This window comes from Chlamydotis macqueenii, chromosome 1 (genome assembly GCF_036417535.1).
Source record: "Chlamydotis macqueenii isolate bChlMac1 chromosome 1, bChlMac1.mat, whole genome shotgun sequence".
Lineage (NCBI taxonomy): Eukaryota > Metazoa > Chordata > Aves > Otidiformes > Otididae > Chlamydotis > Chlamydotis macqueenii.
The window spans coordinates 132775429-132802430 of NC_141556.1; the positions used below are offsets into that span (position 1 = coordinate 132775429).

At 46.6% G+C, this 27002-nt stretch overlaps 2 protein-coding genes and 1 non-coding gene across 4 annotated transcripts in view; 1 reads left to right on the forward strand and 2 right to left on the reverse strand.

The window, feature by feature from the left end:
- Nucleotides 1-442: 442 nt before the first annotated feature.
- On the forward strand, nt 443-14318 carry RS1 (retinoschisin 1). Its single transcript, XM_010116027.2, has 6 exons — nt 443-572; nt 8016-8041; nt 8337-8442; nt 12599-12740; nt 12878-13073; nt 13999-14318. Exons 1-6 carry the CDS (start codon nt 443-445, stop codon nt 14149-14151), a joined length of 753 nt encoding a protein of 250 aa, XP_010114329.2. The 3' UTR covers nt 14152-14318.
- Nucleotides 14319-15889: 1571 nt separating this feature from the next.
- On the reverse strand, nt 15890-15962 carry TRNAV-UAC (transfer RNA valine (anticodon UAC)). Its single transcript has one exon. It is a non-coding gene; the product is annotated as a tRNA-Val (tRNA).
- Nucleotides 15963-18840: 2878 nt separating this feature from the next.
- CDKL5 (cyclin dependent kinase like 5) overlaps nt 18841-27002 on the reverse strand; it is a 143070-nt gene continuing 134908 nt past the window's right edge. For both annotated transcript variants that reach the window (XM_086767554.1, XM_086767546.1), the window contains one exon: nt 18841-26137. In XM_086767554.1, the coding sequence (XP_086623680.1) occupies nt 25751-26137 (387 nt within the window). In that variant the 3' untranslated portion in view covers nt 18841-25750. The remainder of the gene's footprint in view (nt 26138-27002) is intronic.

The window sequence follows — 27002 nt, forward strand, 5'->3', positions numbered from 1 at the left end:
TTGATCTACTAATTGCAGTTTTCAGCCCCTTGCAATTAGGTAACTAGAAGAGCAGTAACGCCAGGGCAGATTTCTACACACAGCTATTTTTAGGAAGGCATTGATAGTGTCGAGGTAAATCGTTGGGGGTGGAAGATAATGAATACATGCTACATACAATAGACAATATATACTACATGTATTTTATAAGCACTAGAGATCTGCATTCCTGTGGGGTGTATATGTGGTTTCTAGGTAGGCATATCCTTGTTTATTCGAACGTACATCTGCATATGCAATCAGATTCGCACTCGGAGTGTCAGTGCCTCAGTACTTTTTACCTTTTAAAAACTATTCCACATGACACATCCTCTAGGATGGAGCTTGACAGTAATAATTGTGTGGTTGGCTTGGTGGTGCTTGATAAAATCATGAGAATGGAGGAGAGTAAGGTGCTTAGGCAATGCTTAAGTTAATCTCATGCCTTCCCAGCAAGCCAAGCAGTGCGCTAAGGAGCTATTCCCAAAAGAGGAAGGAAAAGATGCGGTTCAAGATGGGAAGCGTCCTGCTGTCTCTTCTTTTCTGGTACAAAGGTATGCACTTTGCCTCCTGAGAGGCTCTTTCAGATGTCCCTCTTTGTATTTCTTGATTCATCCATGCTTCTTTCTTCTGCCAGGGGCTATGGGGTACAGAGCAAGCTCTTCTCTATGTTCTCATGGAAATAAAATAATTTGGGGAAAGGCAAAATTGTGGAGGAGATGCGTAATTTATGTACATGAGTGAGCAGTGTTCTTACAGCTCTATGAATATTCAGTAGTAAAACTCTGTTTCACAAAATAATTGCAGTGTAAAAAAAATGCCATATAATTTGTTAAAATATGAATTTGCAAAGAAAATTGTAGTGCAGCTGAGCCAGAGAGTAAATAATAATGCTGATTTCAAAAATGAGGTACAGTGTAACATGAAAGACTGGTCCTTCATTAATCAAAACTCTTGATTAATCAAAAACTTATCATTTTCTCTAGCAGTGAGACATTGCTGAGGGAGATCTGCCTTTTTTTTTAAAGGCTCTATCAGGTATTTTGGCCTGGAAAAGACTTCCAAAAGCACTTTAAGAACAAAAAGCAATCATAAGTCAAGAAAATGGGAAAAGCATTTATGAATTTTGAGGCTTCCTCAAATTTACTTTTCAGAAAAAATAGCAATGATTGATAGCAGGTAAGCAGGAGCTAGAAGAAGCCAGAAAATTCAGAGTCACAATCTCCTTCCATTTTAATTAACCCAGCTGTGGAACAAGGAAATAATTTTCTGGGTTGTATTTGAACTTCTGGCTTCATCAAAGCCGATGGGAAAGCTGCTATTATCTTAAACAAGGCTGAGGTAGCTCTTGCTAAGCGCTGGGCGGTTTGTACCAATATTAACGTGTGAATAGAGCATGGTCTGGCAGAGCGTGGGACAGGTTTATCAGACACTCCAGCTTTTCCCCCATGGATGCTAATTCTCAGTGTTTTGCTTTGTCTATTTTTTTCTGTCCTTCTCAGTTTCCATTGAATATTTTGGTCAACTTAGTTTCACAGATAGAACAGTGTTCCTCAGCTTGCCATGCCTTCGTTTTATCCTGTTATGCTTGGATATACCCTGTTCTATCTAATTAATAGGTCTTTCAGTCTTCCAGCAAGTATTTGTGCGTTCTCGTACCTTCTCTCTTTACTCTCCTTTGTTTCATGTGAGAAGGTTACTGGTGCCTGAGCTTCTTGGAAGGCTGTTTTTACCCAGCCTACCCACCCATTTTTTTCCCGATGGGTGGCATAACGACAATTAGTCCTTGGAAGGAGTTCATACCTTGCTCTGAATCCCAGACACAGCTTGCTTTTAATAGACACCCACACATCAGAATATTTTTGGAGAGCCTGCAATGAAAAATTACTTTCCAGGCATCACTCTTTTGGTATTTAATTTACTTTGTTAATTTACAGGTTTTCTTAATTTACTGTTTTTCTCTCCTTTGTGGTCCAAGTGTCCTCTTCTGGATAAAGAGTGAGCAATGACCCTTTACCCAGGTCCCCCTCAACACTCCTGCCTCTCCCACCGTAGAGAAGGTGCCGCTAGGTCAGTCCTCTGAGCCATGAGCGCTGATGCCATGATAAGCTCCTTAGCTTGTTTTCTTTGGCAGAGCAAGTGGCTTAGAGGAGCACCCCTGGCCCCCGCGCCTTGGCTGGGCTCATGTTCAGCGGGGACACCACCACAGCAGCAGCAGCAGCATATGGTGCAGCAGGCAGGCTCCTGCGACGAGAGCCGCAGCAGCTGCCGGGCCCCTTCCATATGGTGAGGGGGAGCACCCTGAGCCCCGGATTGACATGAATATGCTTTTAGCACATTGAATGTGACATGCCTGCGCCACATTACTCCGTCCGTGCTCACTACATGGTGGGGAATAAGCACATCTCAGCAGATTAAAAGAGTGGATTTCTTTTATTCCTCTCTCTGTTTTTGGCAGCTTTGAAAAAAAAACCCAAGAAAATCAAAGGCCCAAACCCGCTTTTGGATCACAGTAAATAACATCTTTAGTGCCGCCCTTTGGCGTAATCGATACATCTAATGAAATTACTATGCAGGCAATGTTCTGCATAGCTCTAAGCAGGAAGCAACAAACATGTCAATAAGATCAGAAATTGCCAAAAATTTTCAAAGGAACACTTTGGAAAAAAAAGATAATTATACATCTCTTAAGGAAAGGGAGAAAGGTTGATTTTTTTTCAGATTATTTATGTTTCTTTCAAATATTTTCACAACATAAAAAAAAAATTTTAGAAACATTATGGAGACAGCAGGCATAAAAGAGAAATGAATGTGAATTAAATAGGTCTAACTGGCATTATTTAAATATGTTTTTTACAGCTTTCAGGTAAATAACACTAAATATTAAATGAAACATGATACAAATGAATAAAAATGGACACCAAATAAAAATCATTCAAATAAAGAAAATGAAATGGAAATCAAAATAATAAAACCATGAAAAGTCCCCACAAAATTAATGAGGAAAACAGCAGCTGCATGAAAGCATGAGAGAGGAGCTTAACACGAAGCACGAGCCCTTCTCCCCTCCACAGGCTGACACTGGTGCTGGTCCTCTTGCTGTCAGTCTGTGACTCTGAGCCGCCTGTCAGCGATCAGCAGCAATGAGTCCTCGCAGGCTGGCTTGTGCCGGGGTGGTGTGCTCTCCTGAGGGGGTGCCAGGTCCATGATTTCATCTACAAGGGAAACAGGCAGAGTGTTTGGCCCAGTGTGGCTTTAGGTGGTGAGAGCCCCTGGATGAACAATGCCCTGCCTTCACCAGGCCAGCCTGGCTCCCAAAATCTTTTGGTAGACACAGATCTGCGTATGCCCTGGGAGTCTCTGCCTGCCAGCATAGCTCCCAAGGACCATTTAAAGCCTGCCCTTTTTAGAAATAAAGGCACTGTTTGCACAACATGGTCCCACAGATGCTGCTTAGCATGGCCACGGAAAAAGCCCTGGGGGAAAAACAGCAAAAGGAACCATGAAATGACTGTGTGACGGGGCTGTGTCTCCCGAGGGGACGTGGGGACAGGCCACGGCTGCAGCAGGGGTCCCTGGGGCCATCGCCCCTGGCACAGGAGCAAGGAGAGATGGGGAAAATGCCACGTGTGACGGTGGCCTGGAACATGACAGCTTCCTCAAATGCACCTTGCTACCGAAGCTGCTGCAACCTGATGTGAGTCACCTCGCTCGCCTGGCGTGATTTCCAGGACTGGAATGTAAAAATAGCCTGGGTTAATAATATAGCAACCCACAAGCTAGCGCCTGATGGGCACGGAGGCACCGCAATGATTTTTTTCAGTGTATCAATCCTCTGCGTTGCTTACATGCCTCCTTACCTAACGCCGCTTTCTGGCGTTCTCTAATGTGGCACTGAGGGAAAACAGGGACCTGCAACAGTGTGCCTTTCAGAAAACGTGGTAAAACCAGTGCCATTCATTCCCGTCACCTCTTTCATTTCTGTGACAGCTTTTCTGGTTCTGCAGTCGTATTTTTCTGGATTTAAGCTGTTTTCCTTTCCCCTGCCCCATGGCCTGCAAGTGCGGAAGGGAAGCAGGAGCCATCACGCCGGGAAAGCACTGCATCACAGAGGGAGCACTCCCCACTGGGACAAGTGGAAAGAAAATAATTTTGCTCATCTCTCTGAGCTGTGTTAAACTGAGATGTTGCTTGCAGAGCTGAGAGACAAAATTAACTATTTTCCAGCTGAAGCTTCTAGGCCATCTAACTCGTAAAGTCAGTAAATAAAACAAAGGTATTAATGTTTTCCATATCCTTTGCCTGTAATGACCAGGTTTATGCGAACTTATTCTGGTAAATTGAGTGACATTTATTCTGTGTATTATTTCATTTCTCTGATTTTTTTAATAATACGTTTTCTCATGCTTGTACAGCTGTCATTGATTCTAGCCACACTGAAAAAGAGATGGCTTGCTGTCGTGGCTCTACAGTCATGACTTCTCAGAGCTGACCTTATCAAAATATGCTCAACCTTTGGCAGCATTACTTCTGCCCACACTTGCCTTCCTCCTTTGTCTCTTGTTTAACCACATTCGTAATGACCTCAAACTTTCCGAGGCAGGCAGTTACCTGTTCCCGTCATTAAAAATGCCAGCAGCGGGTCCTCCTTTCTGCCCCTTCCTTTCCCCATGTAGCCCAAGTTATGGCTGCTGCTTTATCCCACCTCCACCTGAGGAAACCCATGTCTTCCCCTTTGTGGCACCCCAGGATTGCCTCTGCCAGCTCTTTTCCTTGTCCACCAAACCTGGGACAATCCCTGGGATTTCTCACCCTTCCATCCTGCCTTGCGGTGGGTGCCAAGCGAGGGGCTGTCTTAGGGTCTTTGCTCCAGCCCAGCCCCACTGGAATGGGTGCTCCGGCTCAAAATCATCCCCTGGGGCTTGCCCAAGCCCTGGTCCCCAAATCCTGTGCTACGGGGCAGCATTTGTGTGCGGCAGTGCATTGGACACACCACGCTGCGGGGCGGGATGGAGGGACAGGAGAAGTGCATGCCGTGTCTCCCTGCATCTCAGAAGCACGCACGGATAATAATTTATTTCACTGAACTGATGGTTTGCTGAATGTCCTGGGGCACTGTGGGAGCTGTAAATAGGGCTCTTTCGTTTGTAATCTTTTGAGGTTTTTTTCAGTCCTGTACTTTTAACACAACAGCCCCCGGCGGCCGTGCAGGACTTATGACTCTCCCACGAATTGCAGCAATTTGTTCTGTCTGACCTACAATTACCAATTATCTTTGTAACCTTCCTTGGAGGCAAACACGCTCACTGTAAAAGCATGCTGCCCATCACATTTTTAGACTATTGGCAGCCAACTTTCCTCTTCATTTCCTTTGTAGGACAGGGCTCGTCACAGCTGTAGACGCACCAATATATCAATTTCCCTTTCCCCTGGCCAACTGCAGGCAGGGGCATATTTTCCTCTCCTTTCCCCTCTTGACATGAGGATTATCAGGCTGCACTGCCCAGGTGGAACAGCTGCCACTGCCGTGCTTTCCCCAAGCCAAATCCGCTGCTCCCTTGTGCCGTCAGCTGTGGCAGCCAGCAGCTGGATGGCCGAGCCACTGATGGGAGTGAGCCCTCAGCAGTTAACCTCTTTTTGCTCAAAAAGGCAAATTTGGCCTCTTATTTGAGAGCCAGTGAGCCATGCGGCGAGGGGTGGAGGCCAGAGGGCCTGGCACTGCCTTTGCACCACTGTGTGTCGCGGGGCTGACGCAATAACATATTGCATTGGAATAAAAGGGCTTTTGTGCATGAAATTCACACCATTGCGTGATTTGCAGTAATGTCTCCTGGCTGACAAGCCTAAAAACCCTAAAAGCCGCTCCTGTAGCTCAAAACCAGGCATCACTGGATGTGTGCAGCCAGGAGGCAACGCCGGGGCAGCCAGGGTGGGAGGGTTTATTCCTGATGGTTGAGTGGGTGCTACCGCACACCCACCCACCTGAAAATTATTCTTTTTTTTTTCTGTTGTTTCATTCACAGCCACTGAGTTTCCGGCTACATCTGTCAATGAGGTGCCAAATTTTCATCTTGGCTCTCAAAATACCCAGGCAGGGACTCAGGAGGCCTGCTGAAGGGCTCAGCATGGACCCAAAGCAATACCCCTACATTGGCCTGGTAATTCACATCGCCTTCCCCCACCGCAGGCACTTGGTGGACAAGAGTAGGCTTCACAACAATGCAGTCTTCCTTACGCTGGGCAAATGTACCCAAAGCAGTCAACCTGGTTTGCCCCGCGTGGCACAGCACAGAGGTGACAATGTGCTGCGTGGCCTTCAGCTCGCACCTCCGCCTTGGTTTTCTTGTTCCACAGTGGAGTCACGGGGCTTGGCAGGGTAACATCTGTGCTGGGAAAGGAGGAGCACGGTGTTGGGCAAGGCCCCCAGCCTACACTTTCCAAGAGGCCAGGTCTGGAGATGTGCACCCGTGTTTTCCTGCACAGCTCAAGAGGTTCTGGGTGCCCCCCTGCCTCCCTCTTGGACCTAACTAAAAACCACATCTTTTTATTGTAGACTGACATTTACTTCTTCTGCCAGGGCTGATGCCTTGGGTTAACATGGTAAGTTCCCAGTGCCAGAAATGCTGCCCTGGGACCATCTCTACTAAAGAAAGGATTTAAAAAATCTCTTTATAATTCTGTTCTTTGCTGGGGTCTTTCTTTCAGACTCTGGGTACATTCAGGCTCAGTGTCACACCCAAGGAGCAGCTGCATTTCAGTAATAAACAGAGCTTTGTATGCAGTTTATGTTTCAGCTGATTATGGTTGTGCAGTGTTTGCGAGTCTTTTGAGATGATACTTGCTACAGAAATGGGAGATGTAAATTCCCAGCATTAGTTGGAGCTTCCTAGGCTCAGCAAAGTGGCGATGTATGAATGAATAAATCATAACTAGATTTCAGTGAATAATTCAGAGTCTAATTCATTTGGTGAAAAGATCCTCTTTTCCTACTCACAAAACCTCTGTTTGGAGACGGCGGCTTTCTCATGGCTCCTGTTTGCAAGTTTTTACCTGCTCCATAGCTTGGTCCTTAGTGGCTTGGAGATTCACTACCAATATTGGAAACACGATGTTTGACATCTGACTTGCGTTGATTAGTTATCACCAGTCATAGGACTATATTTTAAAAAATTATTTCATTTTCATAGTTGTCTGGGCACTATTCTGCCAGCCCAAATGCTATTAACGTAGTCTGCTTTGGACTTCACTGGGAAGCAGGAGAGCCCTTTCAGCAAGGAGAGAGCTCATAAAAAAGCCATTGCTCAGTGACAGGCAGGAGATAAAACAGGTCAGATGTTACAAAAATAGCAGCTCTTCCTCTACGGCCTCAGCAACTGATTTTCTGTAAGAATGGAAAAAAAGGGAGTCTGTCTCGTATGTAAGATGAATTGGGAAGACCTGTTTACATTTTGTTTTCCTCCGTCCCATCCAGAGGGAGTGATCTCAGGCCAGGCACCTCACAGGGTGCTCCATCTCCTGTGAAGGCACCGAGGATTTGCAGCGGCGCCAGGCTGGGATTTCACCCTTGGGGTTCATCAGCTCACACATTTTCAGGGCAAAATTGGAAAGGGGAACTGTAAGGCAGGAAGATGGCAAAAAGGGATGGGTGAAATTAGCTGTAAAGCAGAGGCCGAGGGGGCCAGCATGGGTTTCTTCTCAGGGTGTTTTGGGTGTATCTGGTCAGGAAGAGGAGGTGCCAAAGGCATCGAAAATAAAACACAGTGGGGGAGTAGCACCATCATGGGCACATGCAGTGCCCTGTTCCTGCCCACGTCTCTTGCTTTCCACTGGCAATCAGCTTGGGGAAATCCAGTAGATTCATCAGTCCTTCCTCAATTTATTTGTCCCCAGCTCAGCAGTAAATGTTCATTGCATTTTCTGATGTTTGCTTGCAGCATCTTCATTTCTGATCTCTCTCTCTTTCTCTCTTTTTTTTCCCTCCATGCCCACTGCCCCAGCTGCACTGGCCCTCTCTCCGGGAGAGGTAAGTCTCTCTGGGTAAATGCTGGGGGTCTGGCACTGCTCGGCTTCAGGGCCTGGGGGCAGAAGGAGCGATGCCAGCTGGGCCACCAAGCCCAGGCATGTGCTCTGACCTCTGAGTCCCAGGGGGAGTCATCCCACGTTTCATGCCGGGCTGGCCCAAAGAAAGGGGCTCAGAGAAGGTGCAGCAGCCCAGGTGCGCATGAGTGTCCATCTAAACTTCAGGACTCAGAATTAACTTTGTGTCACTGTTGTCGATGAATACATTGATTTATTACTGTTTTTTACCTTCCCTTTAGGATGAGAGACTGGAGCTGTGGCACAGCAAGGCTTGCAAATGTGACTGCCAAGGAGGTCCTAACTCCGTGTGGTCCAGCAGGACTAATACCTTGGAGTGCATGCCGGGTAAGGGGCCAGTGTGCTTTTAGCCATGGTTGTCTGGTGATCTTCAGCACCTTTCCACATTGCACCCTGCATTGCATAGGTGGCACATTACTGCGGTACTTGTTCCAAACCCCGTTGCTAGTGGGGCCGGGGGACCTGCAGCGGTGGGAGGTGTGGGGTGACCCTGTGCTGTTGGACAGAGGGGCAGCAGCAGTGGAGGCCATGCCTAGCCCTTGGGAGGGTGGCCCAGGCTGGCTGGTGCTGGCAAGCATTTGCCTGCCCCATGCCTACAGCCCCTATCATTGGTGTTCCCAGAAACAGCCTTGGGCACCTACTGCTGTGTGTAGGATTTGCTCTAGGAAACTTTTTGTACTAGCCAGCTAATTCTCCCTTGCTGCAGTTTAGCCTGTGACATCTCCTCCTCTCCCCAGGAGTCAAGGAAAACAGTTTATTCTTTCTTTGCAGCATATTTTTAAATAGTAAAATATGATAATCATGTTTCCTTTGAGTTTTCTCTGGGGTGCCCCTGCTGAGCTCCTTCAGCCATTCCTCCCAGATCATGTTTTATAGGTTTCTGATCAAGCTCTTTCTCTGCAACTGTGACATTTTCCCTGACATGTTACCCCAGCAAGGCTTTACTGGTGCCCAGCTGATCCTCAGGTTTAGCTCCTGTGTCCCACAGAAGCTGCACTCCTGTTCAGGCCTCTGTCACGTAGATGTTTGGAGGTGTTCATCCCCTCTGGGGCTGGGTGCTGGAAGTGGTACCTGCCTCATGCCCACCAGCAACCACCTCTTCCCAGCTCCTGCAAGAGGCTGTGCCACAACTTGAGGTGTTTTACTGCCCCTGAGTTCCCCCAGGGAGGTACATGGGGGAAACAGTCACCCCAGTGCGCAGTGTTTGACATGGCTGCCCTGAAGGAGGAGGGGGAGGTTAAATGGATTACCATGGAAGACTTCTGTGTGGAAGCCAGGACAGGCTAGAAAGCAAATAAAAATGTGTATTGACAGGAATATGTGACACCATTGGCAGAGCCTGCAGGCATACGTGGGCAGAAATGAGAGAGGAAAAAACCCAGGTGTTTCTAGTGTGAGCCGGCTGACAAGCGCAGAGGGTCTCCAGTCATCCTTGCTGGGCCGTCTGCTTCCCCTGAGCTCTACCTCCATGCACCCGGCTCCTGTGGAGGCTATGTCCATCTGGGGCTCACCTGGCCTGAGCATTGCCCACAGCCTTCTTCCCTGCCCAGAGAAAATAACAAGGAGAGGATTCATCTGCCCTGCATGGGTGGAGTGGCCCCAGACATCCCCACTAAAGGGCCATGGCTTCTCAGGCTCTGTCCTTCCAGTTTCTGCAGCTAGTATCTCCACAGAGCTGCCTGCTGTGGCAGATATGAAGAGGAAGAAGGCATTTGCTGGAGACAGCCCCTGTGATGCAGAAGAATCACTTATGCAGAAGAAGAACCACTTATAGGAGCTCCAGAAATAATATATATCTCTTCTTCTGAGGGTTTCCTCCAGCCTCTCATGAAAGAAATCCACATCCCAAAGACGTGTCTGAGCATTGGCACACTCCCAGGCACTCCAGAGCCGTGTGGCAATACTGAATCACAGGTGGCCCAGCAGAGAGCCCCAGCCAACCCACTGACAAGTCCTTCTCCTCACGGTAGCTCCCTACCAGCACCTACGCCTGGCATGCCAGCCTGGTCCTACTGCAAGTTTTCCTGCTGTTTAACCTTAACAATTCTTCATCTGAAGCCTTGCTACAGCATGGTACCACCCTCCTGTCACTTCCACCAAGGAATCACAGAATCACAGAATGATTTGGATTGGAAGGGACCTTAAAGATGATCTAATCCAACTCCACTGCCATGGGCAGGGACATCTTCCACTAGATCAGGTTGCTCAGAGCCCCATCCAACCTGGCCTTGAACGCTTCTAGGAATGGGGCATCCACAACTTCTCTGGGCAACCTGTTTCTGTGCCTCATCACCTTCGCAGTGAAGAATTTCTTCCTTATGTCCAATCTAAACCTACCCTCTTTCCATTTAAAACCATGGGCCCTTGAAAAGGAAGGAAAGGAAAGGAGCTATGGCAGGCTTGGTTGATCCATCCATGGCTGAGGGGCATGTGTGTGAGACGAGTGGCTCTAGGTTTCCTGGTTGGCTAGGTGAGAGGGGTGCTGTCACGCATTAGCATTATGCAGCTGATCAATGAAGGTGCCTTCCTTGACTAATGAAGGCTGTTCTCCTGAATAATGAGTGTTGTTACCGTATCTCCCAGCTGTCCCTCTCCCCAGGCAGAGGGGCTTTGCATTCTCCTCGCCCAGCCCAGCCATGGTGATGTGGCCTGGCATCGCTGCTGCCTGGGGGTGGTTTGCAGAGCAGCTGTGATGAGGTGTTGCAGAGCTGTCTCTGGCATGGCCAGAGGGGAGCAGCCAGACTCGCAATGGCAACACGAGTTTTCTCCAGCTCGGTGGTAACGGCATTAAATGGCTTAGCCGCTTTGGCCGCACAGGCACCAGGCGTCTGTTTTGCGGGTCCCTGCGCGTGGTGCAGCCAAACGCACCAGAAGGTGACCTGCTAATGGCATTATGGTTGTGTGTCTGTGGATTAGCGTTGCTAAAAGTAAAGTTACGTGGTGTTTGAGATCAGCCGGCCAAGTAGTAAACACGCAGGGCCACCCCAGCCCGGCTGCTCTCTTGCACAGGGGGAGGAAGGGTTTTAACGCGGTGGAAAAGCGTGATGTTTCCGTGCCTGGAGGAAGGCGGGATGGCAGCTACGTGTTGTTGTGGGGAAAAACATGTTAATAAGGTACTGACTGAGTATGCTAATGAGATATTGATGCACATTATATTGACCTAGTGGAGTTTGCTAATGAGACATCGACCGTGCCGCCACAGGGCTGGGGCTTTGCACTGGGGAGGCTGCAGTCACGCCAGGCCCTGGGCACCCACTGATGCTCCCCACGTGTTGGGCATTTTTAACACGAGGCATCACACTGGTCAGTCAGGCATGGCTAAGGTGAGGAAACGTCCGACCCATGTGTGAAGCTGCACAGAGCTCTGTTTGCTCCTGTGTTGCCAAAATCCGTGAAACGAACTACACTAAACTGGAAAGCGTGACAGGGTTACTTTTGAGGGCACCACACCTGCTCCACAGGCTGCAAAATTAGAAAATGCTGCCCATGATATAGGTGTTTCCCCAAGCAATTCCCATGTGACACTTGTCACACCTTCTTTATATGTATCTAGATCCGTAGCGATAACCTGCTCACATAAATAGTGGTCAAAACAAAAAACCCACAACTAGGTCCAGGGAGCATGCAGATGCTCTACATGGTGGTGTCACCAAAGTCTTGCCTTCCAGAGCACCGCATGGTGACCTATCACGGAAAGTTTTAATGACAAATGAGTAATTCTGCCCTTAGCAGTTTTGGCAGCTAGCTGGAGTCTTGGTGAACCTCTCGCTGCTGCAGAAGACAGCTGTGGGGTCAGGTTTGGTATCCTGAAGATCCAAAGGAAAAACCTCACTGGGAGGTAACCGAGCCTGTGGCAGAGCCAGGCTTTACACCTTGCTGGCATTGAAGTACCCATAGATTTTCCACAAGACCATCTCCAGATGATAGAAAGATAATCCTCGTAGCAGAAAATGCAGAAGAGATGAGGTTGCTTGTGGAGGGATGGTCAGAACAGGGTCAGCAATTTTGCTGTGCAGGCACAGCCACAAATCAAGACAGTCAATGGAGGAGCAGGAGGAGATGAGACCTAGCAAGAAAAGTTGTGTCCGACATTTCACAAGGACCAGGCAGAGGCTGACAGCCTGGACCCAGGTTGATGGATCCAGCCTGGATCTGCTTGCATGTGCTCGCAAGAAAGATATTCAGACTGCAACATCTGGATAAAACCTTCCCCCTGAAATGCTGCTGGCAGGACAGGTTTAGGAAGTTTGAGAGAGAAAGAAGAGTCAGGAATTCATACAAGAGAAGAGTTAGAAATGAAGATCCCATGGCCCCCGGGCAGCAAATACTGCGGGGTTGTAGTCTGGGTTTAAGGGCATCCCCAGCACCCTGGCTAGGGAGGACAGAGAGCAACGAGCAGAGGGTGTCGACAACCCTGCAAACACAGTCATGAAACCAAGCCACTCGTGGCCTTATGGTAGCGCGTTTTTCCTTTGTTCTGCAGAGTGCCCCTACCACAAGCCCCTGGGCTTTGAGTCTGGCGCTGTCACCCCCGACCAGATAAGCTGCTCCAACCCTGAGCAGTACACGGGCTGGTACTCCTCCTGGACGGCCAACAAGGCCCGCCTCAACGGCCAAGGCTTTGGGTGAGTCCAAAAATGCCTCCCCGAGGGGCCTGGCGGGCAGGCGGGTGTGGGGGGGACCAGGGCACCCCCAGCAGCGTGGCGGCAGGAGGGGGAAGGTGAGAGTGGAGGACGTAGCAGGGCCGTTGGTGTCCCTCCAGGTGTGCGTGGCTCTCCAAGTACCAGGACAATGGGCAGTGGCTGCAGATTGACCTGAAGGAGGTGAAGGTGATCTCGGGGATCCTCACGCAAGGGCGCTGTGATGCCGACGAGTGGATGACCAAGTACAGCGTGCAGTACCGCACTGACGAAAACCTCAACTGGGTTTACTACAAGGATCAGACTGGCAATAACCGGGTCAGTGGACTCTACACTCCGGCCATTGGTGGAGTGGAGGGTGCATTTGGTAACACAAAAGCATCAGGTCTTTGCAGGGAGGTGCCCCAAGAGGGGTTCCTGTGAGAGCAGCAGGGTGGATGGGGCCCAGCTCTCACCCTGTGTCCAGGAGCAGCATGGAAGGGGGTGTCCCCTTGCTGTGGTAAGAATAAGTGCAACGCTGACCAGCTGCAGAAGGATGAAATACACTTTTTTGATAATGATGATGGTGGAGTCTAGACTAAACTCAGCAGGATGGAGGCATTAGCTGGCATTGCAGGAGAAGTGGCACCTCTGTGATAAAACCCCTTTCTCGACTGGGGCTGCACTATATCAGCTGTGCCTGGGCATTGCCAAATGGGGGGTCCCTTTTTTTTGCAGTACGTCCAGGGCTAGTGCACGATAACAATGCAGAAAAACCCCTAAGACAAAATCTGCAACTATTTTAAGTCACAACCCACTGAACTGTTCTCACACTGCGTTTCTTAGCGGTTGGTTTGAAGCAAAAACTCCCACAGGGGACCCTACAGTGGTGCCTGTGGTCCTTGTGCAGCCTGGGGGGGCTAGGGGATGCCATGGCTGCTGCCTCCCGGGCATCCTCAGTGTCCATCTGTGGAGATGGCCCCATCCCAGCATAGGAGGCTCTGGTGGCTTTGCTAAAGCACTGGTTCCTGCAGCCCTGGGGAGATGCTGGGCATCTGTATCAGAATATCTGCCTTGCTGCAGGAAGGCAAATGAGAGAGAATGGGTCAAGATTAAGTCTAGCATAACCAGAAAAAGTGGGAAAACCATGCAAGGGAAGTGACTTACTCAGAAAACTCAGTCAGGGTAACATAAATTGTATGTATCCTGATATTTAGACAGGATTTTCAGCTTCTTAACCACCTGCCCATACCTCTCTCCCCAGGTTTTCTATGGCAACTCAGATCGCTCGTCCTCGGTGCAGAACCTGCTGCGGCCGCCCATCGTGGCCCGCTACATCCGCCTCATCCCGCTAGGCTGGCACGTGCGCATCGCCATCCGCATGGAGCTCCTGGAGTGCCTGGGCAAGTGTGGCTGAGTGCTGTCTCCTGGAGTAGATGTGTAGGTGTCTGCCTGTGCAGCTGCCCACCTCCCCACCGACACCGGCTGCGGCCACGGTCCCGCAGTGTAAATGCCCAGCCCGCAAAGGGAAGGGTTGTCTTGAATAAAATGTTGCTTCTCACCACCCCTGGTGATAAAGCTCAACTCTGCTGTGCAGCTGATGGGGTTTATGGGGCACACATTGGGGAAGGCAGGAGGGTTCATTGCTGCGGCTTTGATCCCGTGAGATGTGGTGCTTCTGGCCCTGGGTGTTAGCTCGGGGAAATGGTCGCCACGGTGTGCTGTGGAGGCCAAAGTAAACACAGATGGGGTCCAAAGGCAGGGCTTGGACACTCTTGGTGAGGCCAGGTCTGTGACTACTTGTCCCTGCGCCTGGGCACCCCGCGCTGTCCCACCGGGGCCTGGGAGGATTTTCATGCCGGGGCAGACATCTCATCCTGCTTTTCCTCATGCTTCTGCCAGTCTCTGCCATCCCTGTGACAGGGTCAGGGGCAGATCTGGCCAGTCCCCAGTATGAGGGGCTCTACCTATATCTCACACTCTCAAGTCACCCCATGTTCCCTTGTATCAGGTCCCCTCTGGCCTAAGCTGGTGTAGCTGTTTTTTGGGACAGGTATTGGTGCCTTGTGCACTGGGTGGCCAAACCCCCTCCATGTCCTCTTTAATTTTGCACTGACACATCCCGGGGAGCCCAGGACGCATCACTCTCCATGGGTGTTTGGGCATAGGAACTCACTCTCATTCACTGCCTTGATCTCCATGGCCTGATCCCCAGCGGGTTCTGAGGGCCTGAGGAATTTGGGGTGCGTGGAAGCTCTGATGATGCACCCATCTCCCTGGGGTGACTGCCCAGGTGGTGCGGCTCATGTCCCTGCCTCTGTCCCGGAGCTGATGCCCAGCACACCCCAGGTGGGACCTGTGGCTCCCACAGCTCCCACATGGGAGGGTTGCAGGGAGCTCTGGGGTGGCAGCTGCTGTTTGGCTTGTCACATGTCTGTGGCAGAAACCTGCCAGGCGCTGGAGGCCTTTTCCCTATTTTTTAACAGTCTGTGCACCCATCCCAAAAAGTCGTGGCATGGGCACCTGAACTGTTTCAGCAGAGAGAGCAGAGGCATGAAGACAACAGCACTGAGGTGGGGCATTTGCCTCTCATGCCCTTCTCTTACCCCCATGGGCAGAGAGATGAACGCTTGGTGAGCAACGCAGGAGATGAGACGTGGCTAAGACCAAATGAGATGTGACCAAAAACATGGAAAAGCCTTTGGATCTTTGTGCAATTTGTCACACTATTCGTTCAGGAGAACAGATGCTTCTACCTTGTTTTTTTTCCTGTAGATAAAGACAAATAATAGCTGTCAGGAAAATATGCTGTTCTGGTGAGTCTGAAAGCTTCTGCTCCACTATACCAACAGTATGAAGTCTACAGAGACATAGAAAAGACCAATCCTCATCTCCTGAGGTGATATTATGCCACCATGACTCCCTTGCTTTCCCCCTACCCCTCAAATGAATCATAGAATGGTTTGGGGTGGAAGGGACCTTGAAAGGTCATCTAGTCCAACCCCCCTGCAAGAAGCAGGGACATGTCCAACCAGATCAGGTTGTTCAGAGCCTCATCCCACCTGGCCTTGAATGTTTCCAGGGATGGGGCATCCACCACCTCTCTGGGCAACCTGTTCTAGTGTTCTACCACCCTCAAAAGTGATACTTGATGCTGGTTCCACTGGGGCTTGAACCCAGGACCTTCTGCGTGTAAAGCAGATGTGATAACCACTACACTATGGAACCATGACAATAAGCTTTGTTTATCCACAAATGCACCTAGGAACACACTTTCTTAATAAGAGATCAGTTAATCTGCATGGTTCTCTAATGATTAGCAGTACAGGCAAGCTGTGCTGAGAAGGTCCACTGAGCTCAAGGCAAGTCCTCTGTGCAGCCAAGCTGTGGGACCAGCATGAGGTAACAGCCTCTCTGGAGGCACCGGATGTACAATGACAGGGAGATGAGAGCTCTCCACCAGCCATCATGGCTCTCATGTTAGCAACACCAACACTGAATGCTGAAGTGTTTCCTGTCCCTGGACACAGGTGCCATCGCTTGACGTGCTGCTCTCACTTCCCTAAAAGCCGCACGGGCAGCTCTGCTCCATGTCGTGGTGGATAGTGATGAGGGAGGAGAAAGCTTGGTGCTCTTGTTTTGCTGCATGACTGAGGAGGGGTGGGGTGGGGTTGGAGGGGTGAAAGGATGGACTGAGCACCAGCTGATGAGCATTTGTAGCATCCCAAAGCAGTTAAGTTTGGCTGTAACCACCCAAAGACTTGGCTGTGAGTGGCCTCTGAGCTCCCGCACACAGTCCCAGGTTTTGCAAGTTGTCTGTCTTTGGACATGCACCCTGGGTCAAGCGCCAAGAGTTCCTGTGTCATTTGGAAGAGCTCGCAAGCTTAATCCACAGCCTGAACACATGCACTACGCACCATTATACACCAAGGCACCACACTAAATTAAGTGTTTTCACATGACTGGTCCTACATATGGGATATAACAAAACTTTGGAGGGAGAAAAGACTATCCAGGTAGAAAGGACTTGTGCTATCCCTCTTCCAGTCTCCCAGCTTCAAAGAAATCCCTAGACTCTTTTTCCAGATGGAAATGTACAGCAAGAAACAAGGTGGAACTATCAGGCAAACACTGAATTTTACAGTTCATTTGCTTCTTGCCTTACCCTGTCCTTTGCCTGCAGTTCACCTCTCCAGCTTGCACAGGGATGGGACCTACTTCTGGCGTTCATCTGCGATGTCTAAATGGTTCCTGCTACAGCAGGAGTTTCTGTTCTAATCCTAGCTATGCAGCTGGCTTGCTAATCGACCTTTGGAAATTCACTTAACCTCTGCCTCTTATCTAAAAAGATGGGTGCTGAGCGGCTTAATTAATTAAGCGGTCCTAAAATGCTTTTAGAATTGCACTTGACTTCCACCTCTGCATAAATGCAGCATGTTGGACTAACAGTGCAACTGAGGGCATTAGGAAAGCAGGACAGAACCAGCCAAAATACAATTACAAAAATACAAAGCTTTTCCTCGTGAGGTCTAACTTTTCCTAGCTTATCACCATCGTTTTAATTTACCGGCACAGATGCCTCCAGTCGCAATTAACCAGAACAGAGCCAGCAACTGAGGCTGCAGGAGAAGATGCAAAACAGTGCTGGAAAAGCATTTATCTCTTAGGAGTGAAAATCTTGCAGGTCTTTACCTGCAGAGGTAGGGAAAGCAATGCATGGCTTGCTTTGCAACTGCTTAGAATGCAACAGGTTTGAAAGAGGAGGCAGGACCAAGAGCTGCCTTCAGCTTTGTGACCTGAATTTTTCGTCTGGGTGCTTACAGAGAGAAGTGAGGGAACTGTGCTGAGAAGCCAAGCTTGCCCAGTCTTAACTATGGGATATGAGAGACTGCCTCAGGCCTCCCCGCCATTTGTAAGTCAATAGCCCCTTTCTCCTAATGGGGACATGCAGGAATTATCCCTTCACTTCCCTCAGAGAGAAAAATGCCCACACCCACGCTGCTCCCCATCCCAAGGGGAACCAATGCTGACTACACCAGGGCTACCACAGCAGGGTGCTCGACCTCTACAAGGAGGTGGCCGCTCCATTTTCTGGAGCTCTGCATGGGGCACAGAAAAGGGCACCGAGCACCTGAGGTGACTGCAATGAGATCCTCGAAGGAGTAAGAGCAAAGGGAGGTTGCCAGAGTAAAGCTGAGTCCCCAGTGAGCTCGGCACCTCAAGGAAACAGGAATTTCCAACGCATTTCTGGCTGGGACTGTTGAAATGCTGGACTACTTGTCCTGGTGGAAGCTGAAGCCCTTAGCTCAGGCCCACAGTATCCCCATTTGGGAGGTAATGGGTGCAGCTCAGTGAAGGCAGCAGCCTGGTCTCACACCACCCCAGGCAACTATTTCAGAAGGCTCTGGGCAGACTGCAAGTCCTGGGTTCCTGGAGCGCAGAGGGAAAGAAGGGAGGCCAAAGAAAAGTGGTCCCCACTCCTCAGTTTGTTTCTAATTACCCTGAAGAATGAGGGACTAGCAGAGAAATATTTCAAAGTTTTTTAAAGCTGCACACATAACAAAAAAAGTCATGGTCAGGACAAGGACAGCTCATCGAAAACTATCACTGACACCTGAACGCTTGCCTAGAAGAGCCTCAGCTGATGTGTGGCAATGCTGAAATGCCAACATGCTACTCCAGCGGTAGATCCCCTTCTGCAGTGAAGAGAACTTAAGGGCTGGAAACTTTCAGGGCTTTTTAATTTCTCGGTAGTGCCTGCTGAGAGGATTGGTGAGTTGATACTGTTCAGAAAAGAGAACAGCAGAGATTTTTGCCCTGAAAGGAAGAAAAACCCTCAACGTCTGCCATGAGGCTACAGGAATGGTGGGCAACAAGGTGCTTCAGAGCCGTTTTCTCTGTGCTTCTGTGGCAACGTCAGGGTTGTGGACAGCTACAAGCCAGCTTCTCAGATGGGGAGTTCACAGGATCTGGCTGTGACCTGTCGAGCAGAGGAGTCCTGGTACGGTTCTGGCCCATTCTGCTCACCTGAGCCAAGCTAATGCACGGGGAGGTGCTCGGGAGGAGACATGTCAGGAATAAGATCAGCCATTGAACAATGCCAGTGTTCTAGTGCAAAATCTGCATTTTTATTAAAGACATATTTTGGAAGGCCCATTCAAAAATACATTGTGCTCAGTAAAAATTAACCATTTTCATGCTGATAATTAAGGTTACCACAGGATTTTTTTTTTTCTCTTTTAGAATATTTACAGCAACAATAGAAATTGTACGGAAGTTAAGAATGGAATACATGCCCAAAAAAAATTTGGTAAGGTATACCAACAACATGATACAAAGGGTTGTATACAAACACTTTACAAATGGTTTATTAACTTGCATGAAGTCATCCTTAAATATTCAACACATTTTAAAATTTGTATTCCAGGATTAAAAAGGTTAACACCACATCACATCCCTTCCACAACAGAAAGCATGGTAGATTTAAAAGTTTGTGCGCTTCAGATTTCCAGTAGCTATTAAAACCATCGGGGAATCTTATCCATAAATTTAGAAGTTTTGAAAGCTGCCTCCCCAGCCTGTTATTTTTGGAATAGTCTTTACTGGCAGATTGTGGAAAAAAAAGGTCACATTATTTTAAACCTTGTTCTTCCTTCCTTCTCCCAAATGACACAAATTCAGAATTCGGTATTTCACAGTGGAGATCTAAGCAGTCCTGGAAGTCCTTAGCAGATTAACCAGATTTTAAAATGCCTGCATAGAATTTCCAACAAAAATATGGTTTCATGGAAGATTTTAGCTTATTGTTCCATGTAAACCAAGCATATATAGATGCCACTCCTTTTGATTTGACATATCCTTCAGTAGTACGAGTCTAAGATGTGCACTAGCAAAAAAAAAAATTAAGAAGAAAAGGAAAGCCAAGACAGTTACCTACTCCTAAAGTTTTGCCTTGTTACTAAACAGTTAAAAGCTCTGCCATTGAAATTACATGTCAAGAATTTACACCAAGAGGTTCATATCCTATATGAAACCGGAATAGTGGCTTTCATCTTGTGCTATGAACATGCTTTAATGTTGCTAATGGAAAGCTCTACGATAGCAGTTACTTCACGACGCATTTCTATGCCTCTACAATTGAGATGCCACCTTGCATTTCTCAGAATGGATCCAGAGGAACAACGGCCTGTGAAAACAGAGAGCTCGTGGAACTAAGCGCCTGGTAGGCAGTGTGTTTTGGTGGGGGCACAATGAGGTAAGGTATCTCACCCAGATGAAATGGAAAATTAAAATTAAGAAAATCCTGAGCAAGTCTAAGGATAGCTGTTTGAATAAAACAGCAAACAGGGTGGAGTAGTAGATAAGGCCTCTAACTCCCTGATAATCTGCACTAGAGAAACAACAAAGAACAAGGCAACTGCAATATTTGAGAACCACAAGGGGCAGGGCAAGGGAAGACTGCAAAGCCGTGCAAAGGATGGCATTAGGATTCTAGAGGGAGAGCTCAGATGGCTTGGAGGTTTCAGAAGTATATCAGATGAAGGCCCATCAAGATTTTATTACTGGGTTGCTAACAGTAGCTAGAGGAAGAATCTTTTTACATGTCTCTTCAAAATTTGGAGTCAATAATAAGCTCAGAACAAACAAATCAAACCTTGACCACATTCTGCAAGAGCGAGGAGGTAGATTGACTTGCAGAGAAGACAAGAGATGTGTAGAGTCACTGTTGGCCTAAGTCACAAATTCCATGTTCGGATCCTTGGGCCATGTCTTAAGAGTCAGTTTTGCCCAGCTGCATATTTTGAGTTACATTCTAAAACAGCCTGAGCAATCTGATTTGGCGGAACAAAAGCATCCAAACATAGTTGGGCTGGACCTCTCACACTACTCATGCGTCTTCCACTTAGTTTGTCAAACAAAGCCAACTTCTGCACCAAACAATTGGCTGTACACAAGGTAACAGATAAGCATCCAAGCAGAACTTGGAGCAAGTCAACTTCAGCTCTAATCCATCAGATTTACCTATGCTGTCTCATGCAGTAGCTGTTGACAGTCCACTGAGAGAACAGACTACCTAGCACAGCTTTTCTCTTCCAGTTGAAAGAGGATCTTCTGTAAGATTTGCTGTGCTTAATTTCATGAAATTTGCTTCATGACTGAAAACTGAGAAATCTTCAGTTTCAGTACAACATCAGAACCAAGCGATGTGCACAAGCCCTCACTTGCCTGATGAGCCTGAGCATTGACGCACTGCTGCTGTTTGACCCTCTGAAAAAGGAGCCAACATCTAGAACTTCCAAGCTGTGTTATATTAAAAGGGTTTACTCAAATCGCTCCCTTTTAACAAAGGCCAGAAGTTAAATGGCTTTTCTCCTCATTCACTGCAAACTCACAAACTCAGTTAATGAATGGTTAATACCATGACACCATTAAAGAGAGCTGTGGAGGGAAAGGCACCTGTTCTTAAATAGTGTCCTGATTTGAAGGTCATTTAAAAATGGTTAAATAGGGCACATCACCTTTCCAGTCATCTTCTGTGACACTCCTATCTTATTTTGAATGGTGGGTCTACTTACACAACAACAGCCCAGGTGCATGGTTTACGATGTAACCCCATTAACAGATGTATTATGTGTGTTAGCTGGAATGGAAAAAAATAAACATTCATTGCCACCCCACAATTTGCAGTATATTATATATGGCTATCCTTTTCAAACTCTTTGTGTAACTGGGATTCAAATATTCTCCCAGCTCTACTCTGACAGTGTTCAGCACATAGAGAATCAGGTATTTTTGAAGTGTGTCTCACTACCAAATCATTATGAGACAACAAAAAACTGAAACATGAATAAAAATCTCAAACACTTCTAGAGCATTGCTCCCCTCAAAAGTGGCTGGGTTTTGCCTTAGCTAAACAGATCACAGGAGTGCTTTCAGAGCTATATAATCTGTGTTCCCATTCCTCTTATAAGGGAGGTCTACAGCCCTGAATTGTTAAGAAGTCATAGCTTTTTCTGAGTGAACACAGGAATCTACTCAGCTAAGAGCAACAGCAGCTTTTGAAGAAAAAAGAAGCTGGTATGTAGCGTTTTACACTAGTAAGATTCACCTGTTAAGAGACCTACCTGCAATGACACGGAATGGCCAAAAGCCTACCACAGGACACTGCTTCTTGAAGAATCACTCCATCTTTGCTCCCACAAACAAGGTGATGTAGCAGAGAGAAAGGTGACAAGCCTAAGGACAACCTGAGGGGGTCTCATACATTTGGAAGTTTGAAGCCTGCTTTAATATTGATCTAAAGGAGCGAGTATCTGTGGTGTCAGGAGTGGTGTCAGGACCCACACATTTAGGTGGGTCTGACTTGGTATCAGAAATCAAAGCTTGGTGTCAGTCCCCAGCCATGTGGGATGGGGAATGTGTTAGGAAGAAGGGACCAAATCCGGGGTCGCTGACTTCTTGCCAAGAGCCCTGCCCGGTGCTTGGTGCTGGCGACCTCTCAGAGGAACAATGAATCTTGGGCTGTGATAAAAGGAGCAAAAAGCATTAAATAACTCTAAGGGACTGTTCTCTGTTGCCAGGTCCGTTGGAAAAAATGTTATTCTAGGTTAATACATTTACATGGCAGTTTAAAAGGACAGCTTAAACACATATACAATTTCAGTTAAGATGAGCTTAAGGTGCTTCTTTTTCAGTTAACAAGAGCTCAAGAGCTATAGTAAAAACATACAGACAAGTTTAGGCAGCTTGAGTTCTGCAAAATGACTGTAATTCATTTTTGAAACCTAGTTTCTTTTCTATTCACATAATTAACAATGCCGTAAGGCAAAACAGATTGCCAAAGAATAAAATGCCGTTTAACTACAATACTTTATACTAAGTAAATCTACAGAACATGTAGCGCAAGACTCACAGACCAGTGAAGAGGAAAGCTCACATTTACAAAATCGTTTGCTTTGTAATTCTCTTCCCCTTTATTGAGCCAGCAAATCTCAGTCACTATAATAAGACTCCTTTGGAAGCCTCGGCAAAATTACAGTAGCAATATTCTAAATATTGGGAAGTTAGACCAGGTTGAAAATTCACAATTTATCCCAGGACCAGCTCGCTGAGCTGCTGGAAGTTCTTTCCAACAGAAGGAAGAAAATACTACATACGTTCAACACAATTCAGTATTCAACTGAGGTCTACTATGGTTTGTCTACTATGGTTTGTTGAATGTGAGAAGAAAATGCAGTATGAAGTAGAAACAACTTTCTGTAAATATGGGCCACCAAATACTTGAACATTCCTTGGGTCACCCTTGAAGCTTTGCTAACTACTTTAAACAGCTATATGTACACTCAGAGATTACCCTGAATTAACTTAACGGGTACTGAGAAAAAAAAAAACCTTTGGAAACATTTTTGTTTTCGGAAGTCAGAACAGCCACACACAGCTCAGCATCATCATCCTCTGCATGAAGCTCTTACCAGCAAGCTAAAAGTCTTGCAGAGGCAAAAGGATACATATCCACAAAGCACAGAAGAATCTAGTCTGAATGCTCCCCGGGAGACATTCAAATCGTGCTGCTTAGAGCCCCACTCTCGGACACAGCGTTTGTGAGGGATTTCAGCGGCATCAGCCCGTTTCAAAGCAGGACTAACAGGACTAACCTAGTTGTGAACAACTGACGAATCAAAAGAGATTGCTAAAATATACTGCTTAAACTCTGACAGTGATGACTAGTAAATACCACAATGTCCTTCCTGGATGCCCACTGAGCCTACCAAAAACTGAATACCCTTTCATGTCTACTGTATTTATATATGCTATACATATGATATATCAACACAGTATATATCATATATATATATAGATATAATCTATCATATATATCTGTAGAAAATCACATGCACATTTCTTGCAGGCAATTGACAAAGAAAGAATTCTTATTTTGTAATTTTTCACATTTACTAGACTGACTTTTAGCCCTGGACAAATCTGATGTAACATCCTTCCATATTGTACTTTCTGACAAAGACTTTAGAGTAGCGGTGCCGAATTTGCCGTTGTTAGAACTTTGGTATGACTTGAGAGGTACTGAACAGCATGTCCAGTTTGCATTGTTATCTAAGTAGGAAGTTCAGCTCTTACTGCCTGGCTGCTTCTGTTAACTACATCTATGGCTAAATCATTGAATTTACATTCAGGTTAATCTCTTTCCGGAAAAGACAACGTATTTGCAAGTACAAGTGTCTTATGAGGACAGCATCTAGAAAACGACCTATGCTGCAGAGTAGTGAGGGACTTGAATGAATGTGTTTAAAAAGGAAAGATTGTATTGTTCTGACACTACAGGCCTGACTCTCTTCTTATTGCACAAAGTTAGACTGGCATAACTCTTTTGACTCCTACTGGCACACCTTTGATTAAGTTTACCGGCAGCAACAGAGGAATCAGGTTGTGTATTTGCTACACTCGACAATCACCAAGGTAAAGGCAGTTTTAACAGTGTTGTACAGGAGACTGGAACCCAAGATCTAGTATTTTACCGAGACTGGTAACTGAACTGTGTACGAGAATATTTGGATAGTAAGATCTAAGGAGAAATTAAGCTGTATGGCAACCTTCTCCCTCAATATCCAAATATCAGATTTGTAGCTTTAAATACATCCTGAAATATAATAAAAAGTGCAAGAGTAGTTTAAATTTAAATACAGTGTTTATCTTATTAGTTAATAGATTGCTAAACAAGATGTAAAATACACATATGCATAAAAGCTTATACCATGATCTGCAGTGCCATGCTATGCATTAAGTGTCAAAGTTTGGCATTTCACTTGCAATTCATGCTATGTTTCTTTGGTTTTCACCCCTGCTATTAAGTGGAGGAGCACCTGCTTTAGCTTGTAGTCATGGGGCACTTTATCTCTTTAGAGGAAACAAAATTTGGTACTGGGGCTCTGTGCTCTTGATGCAGATGCAGAAATCCCACGAATATTACTAGGAAAGCTAAGGACACAGGGGAGAACATACCACATTCAGGTTACTGTACAGTTCTGCAGTCTCTTACATTTAGCCAATACGTCCACCAAAATAGCCCATAATAAAGCTTGGAATTGAATGTTGTCTTCTGTTTGTTACCAATAGTGCCTATAGTATCGGGCTCTCATAGCTGAGCAAGATTCATACTGTTACAGTCACGTTTATATCCACATTCAACTTCCTTTTATTAGAAGTATAATACCGCACTTTATATCACAAATGTATAAAAATATGGCAGATAGTGTCATAACAATACTTTTCTTTTAAATGAGTATATTTAAAAAACAGACAGTTATTTCCCATTTATATATATTTATATATAGAATAAAATACTCCTGATGCAATATATAAATGTTACTGTTAGTTTTTTATAGAAACTACTGTAGCTGTTGCACTGCTTCACAATGTTTCAAACAGCTCAAAATAACTTTACATTATAACATAAAAGATATGATAATAACAGTACGATATTAGGTAATCATAAATAAATATTACAAATCCTATCAAATATGGAAGTTTAAAAAACAAATTTAAGACATACAATTTAACTTTAAACCCTTAACAGGGATACACTTTTATCACATAAACCCACTGTTTTAACTAGGCAGCAAAAAATGTGGTAAGGGCATAGGTCTAGACATGAATGTTGTCACCCTTCTAAGTGCCAATACATACCAGAAGACTCCCAGCTTTCAGACAGAGATGTGCACTAAGCTGGAATGTAAATGAGAGAAAAAGGCAATGCATTTTTCTCCCTGACCAGCACACTCTGCCTGGCATCCAGCGACATTTCTGATGACTGGTAATTCGTAATTCAACTTGTTTTACTGTATAATCCCTGACTCTCACTGTGGTGCCAAACGGCATAGCTCCACATGTACATATTGCACACCTTTATAAAGCTGAAAATGCAGTCTTACCATCACCAGAACCACCACCACTCCGCTACGCTGAACTCCACCTGAACCGGCCTATTTCCTGGAGTGCAATTACAAGGCCGTCTCTTTTAGATCATTCAGATTTGGCATTCGCGATCGGTTTGTTCGGTTATACGTGTGCCCGTTCTGTCCGCTCTTGGAAGGCAGCTGGTCGGAGTAGGGAGGCCCATCGCTCGCGCTCCTGTTCACTGGGGAGACGTGCCAGGTGGGTTCCAGCTGGCTTGGTATCTGCAGCGTCGGCCGGCTTTTCGGCTGAGGCTCTTGCCGCACATTGCTGCTGCCGCTGCCGGAGCTTTGACTCATGGGGTGGATTCGCACTTCAGAAAAAGCAGGTTTGGCTGGCTGACTTGGTAGGGGCTGGAAGCGAGGCTCAGCAGGGACTGGATGATTTGAAGAAGAGAGGTGCAAGAACTTTCGAAGGGATTTTAATGGCTGGTTCTGAAAGACACGAGGAAAAACACTTGACCTTCTGCTCTCCATCATATCAGACTTCCTATAAGAAAAATGTCATATCCTAAATGGAGCACCGTGGACTTCACAGGACTTCTTCACTTTTAGTTTGTATTCATTTGGAATATTTCATTCCAAGCTATGACTACACACCTGAGAAAATGTCTTCTCATTATGATTCATCTATTAACTACCTGAAAAGATGGGACCTTTTCTACATCAGGAAAAAAAAATAAATTGTTCCCATCAATTATTTTAACCTTGTTTCCTATGAAAATGGAGGCATAGACAATTGTCTGTCACTACTCCTACTACTAACTTTAGAACCTCAGCCACATTATATGAGGCAGAGGTACCAGAAATACAAAGCTCCTAAAAATTTTGTGAACTTTAATTAGGGGTAAGAAAGAGTCTTGAGTAATCAGCTGCAGTGAAATAAGGGCTGGCAGAACTCAGTATTCAGATATTTTATCTGCTGGGTGATAAGCTGCTCTAGTCCCTCACAGCGTCTTTAACTGGTGAGCAGGTTGAAGGAAAATGGAGACATGAGGTTACTGAAAAGGGTAGCAAGAGCCTGGGGAAGCCTGAGTACACAAAGTGGGTTGAAAATAGCCTCATTAAATTCCACAGCTCACAGAGAAACTTGCTTCTTCAAACACTGCAGCTGCAATGAACCCTCTTCTTCAGCTTTCACTGCTCCCCAGGCTGGTTTTACAACTAGAGAAAATGAAGTTGCATTGGTGCAGTGCTATGCTCCAATAGTGTAGCTACCATAGACATGCACTGAAACGTTGCTTGCCTCTAATGAAAAACCATAACCAATATTTCAAAAGGCTCAAAGACTGACACGGGG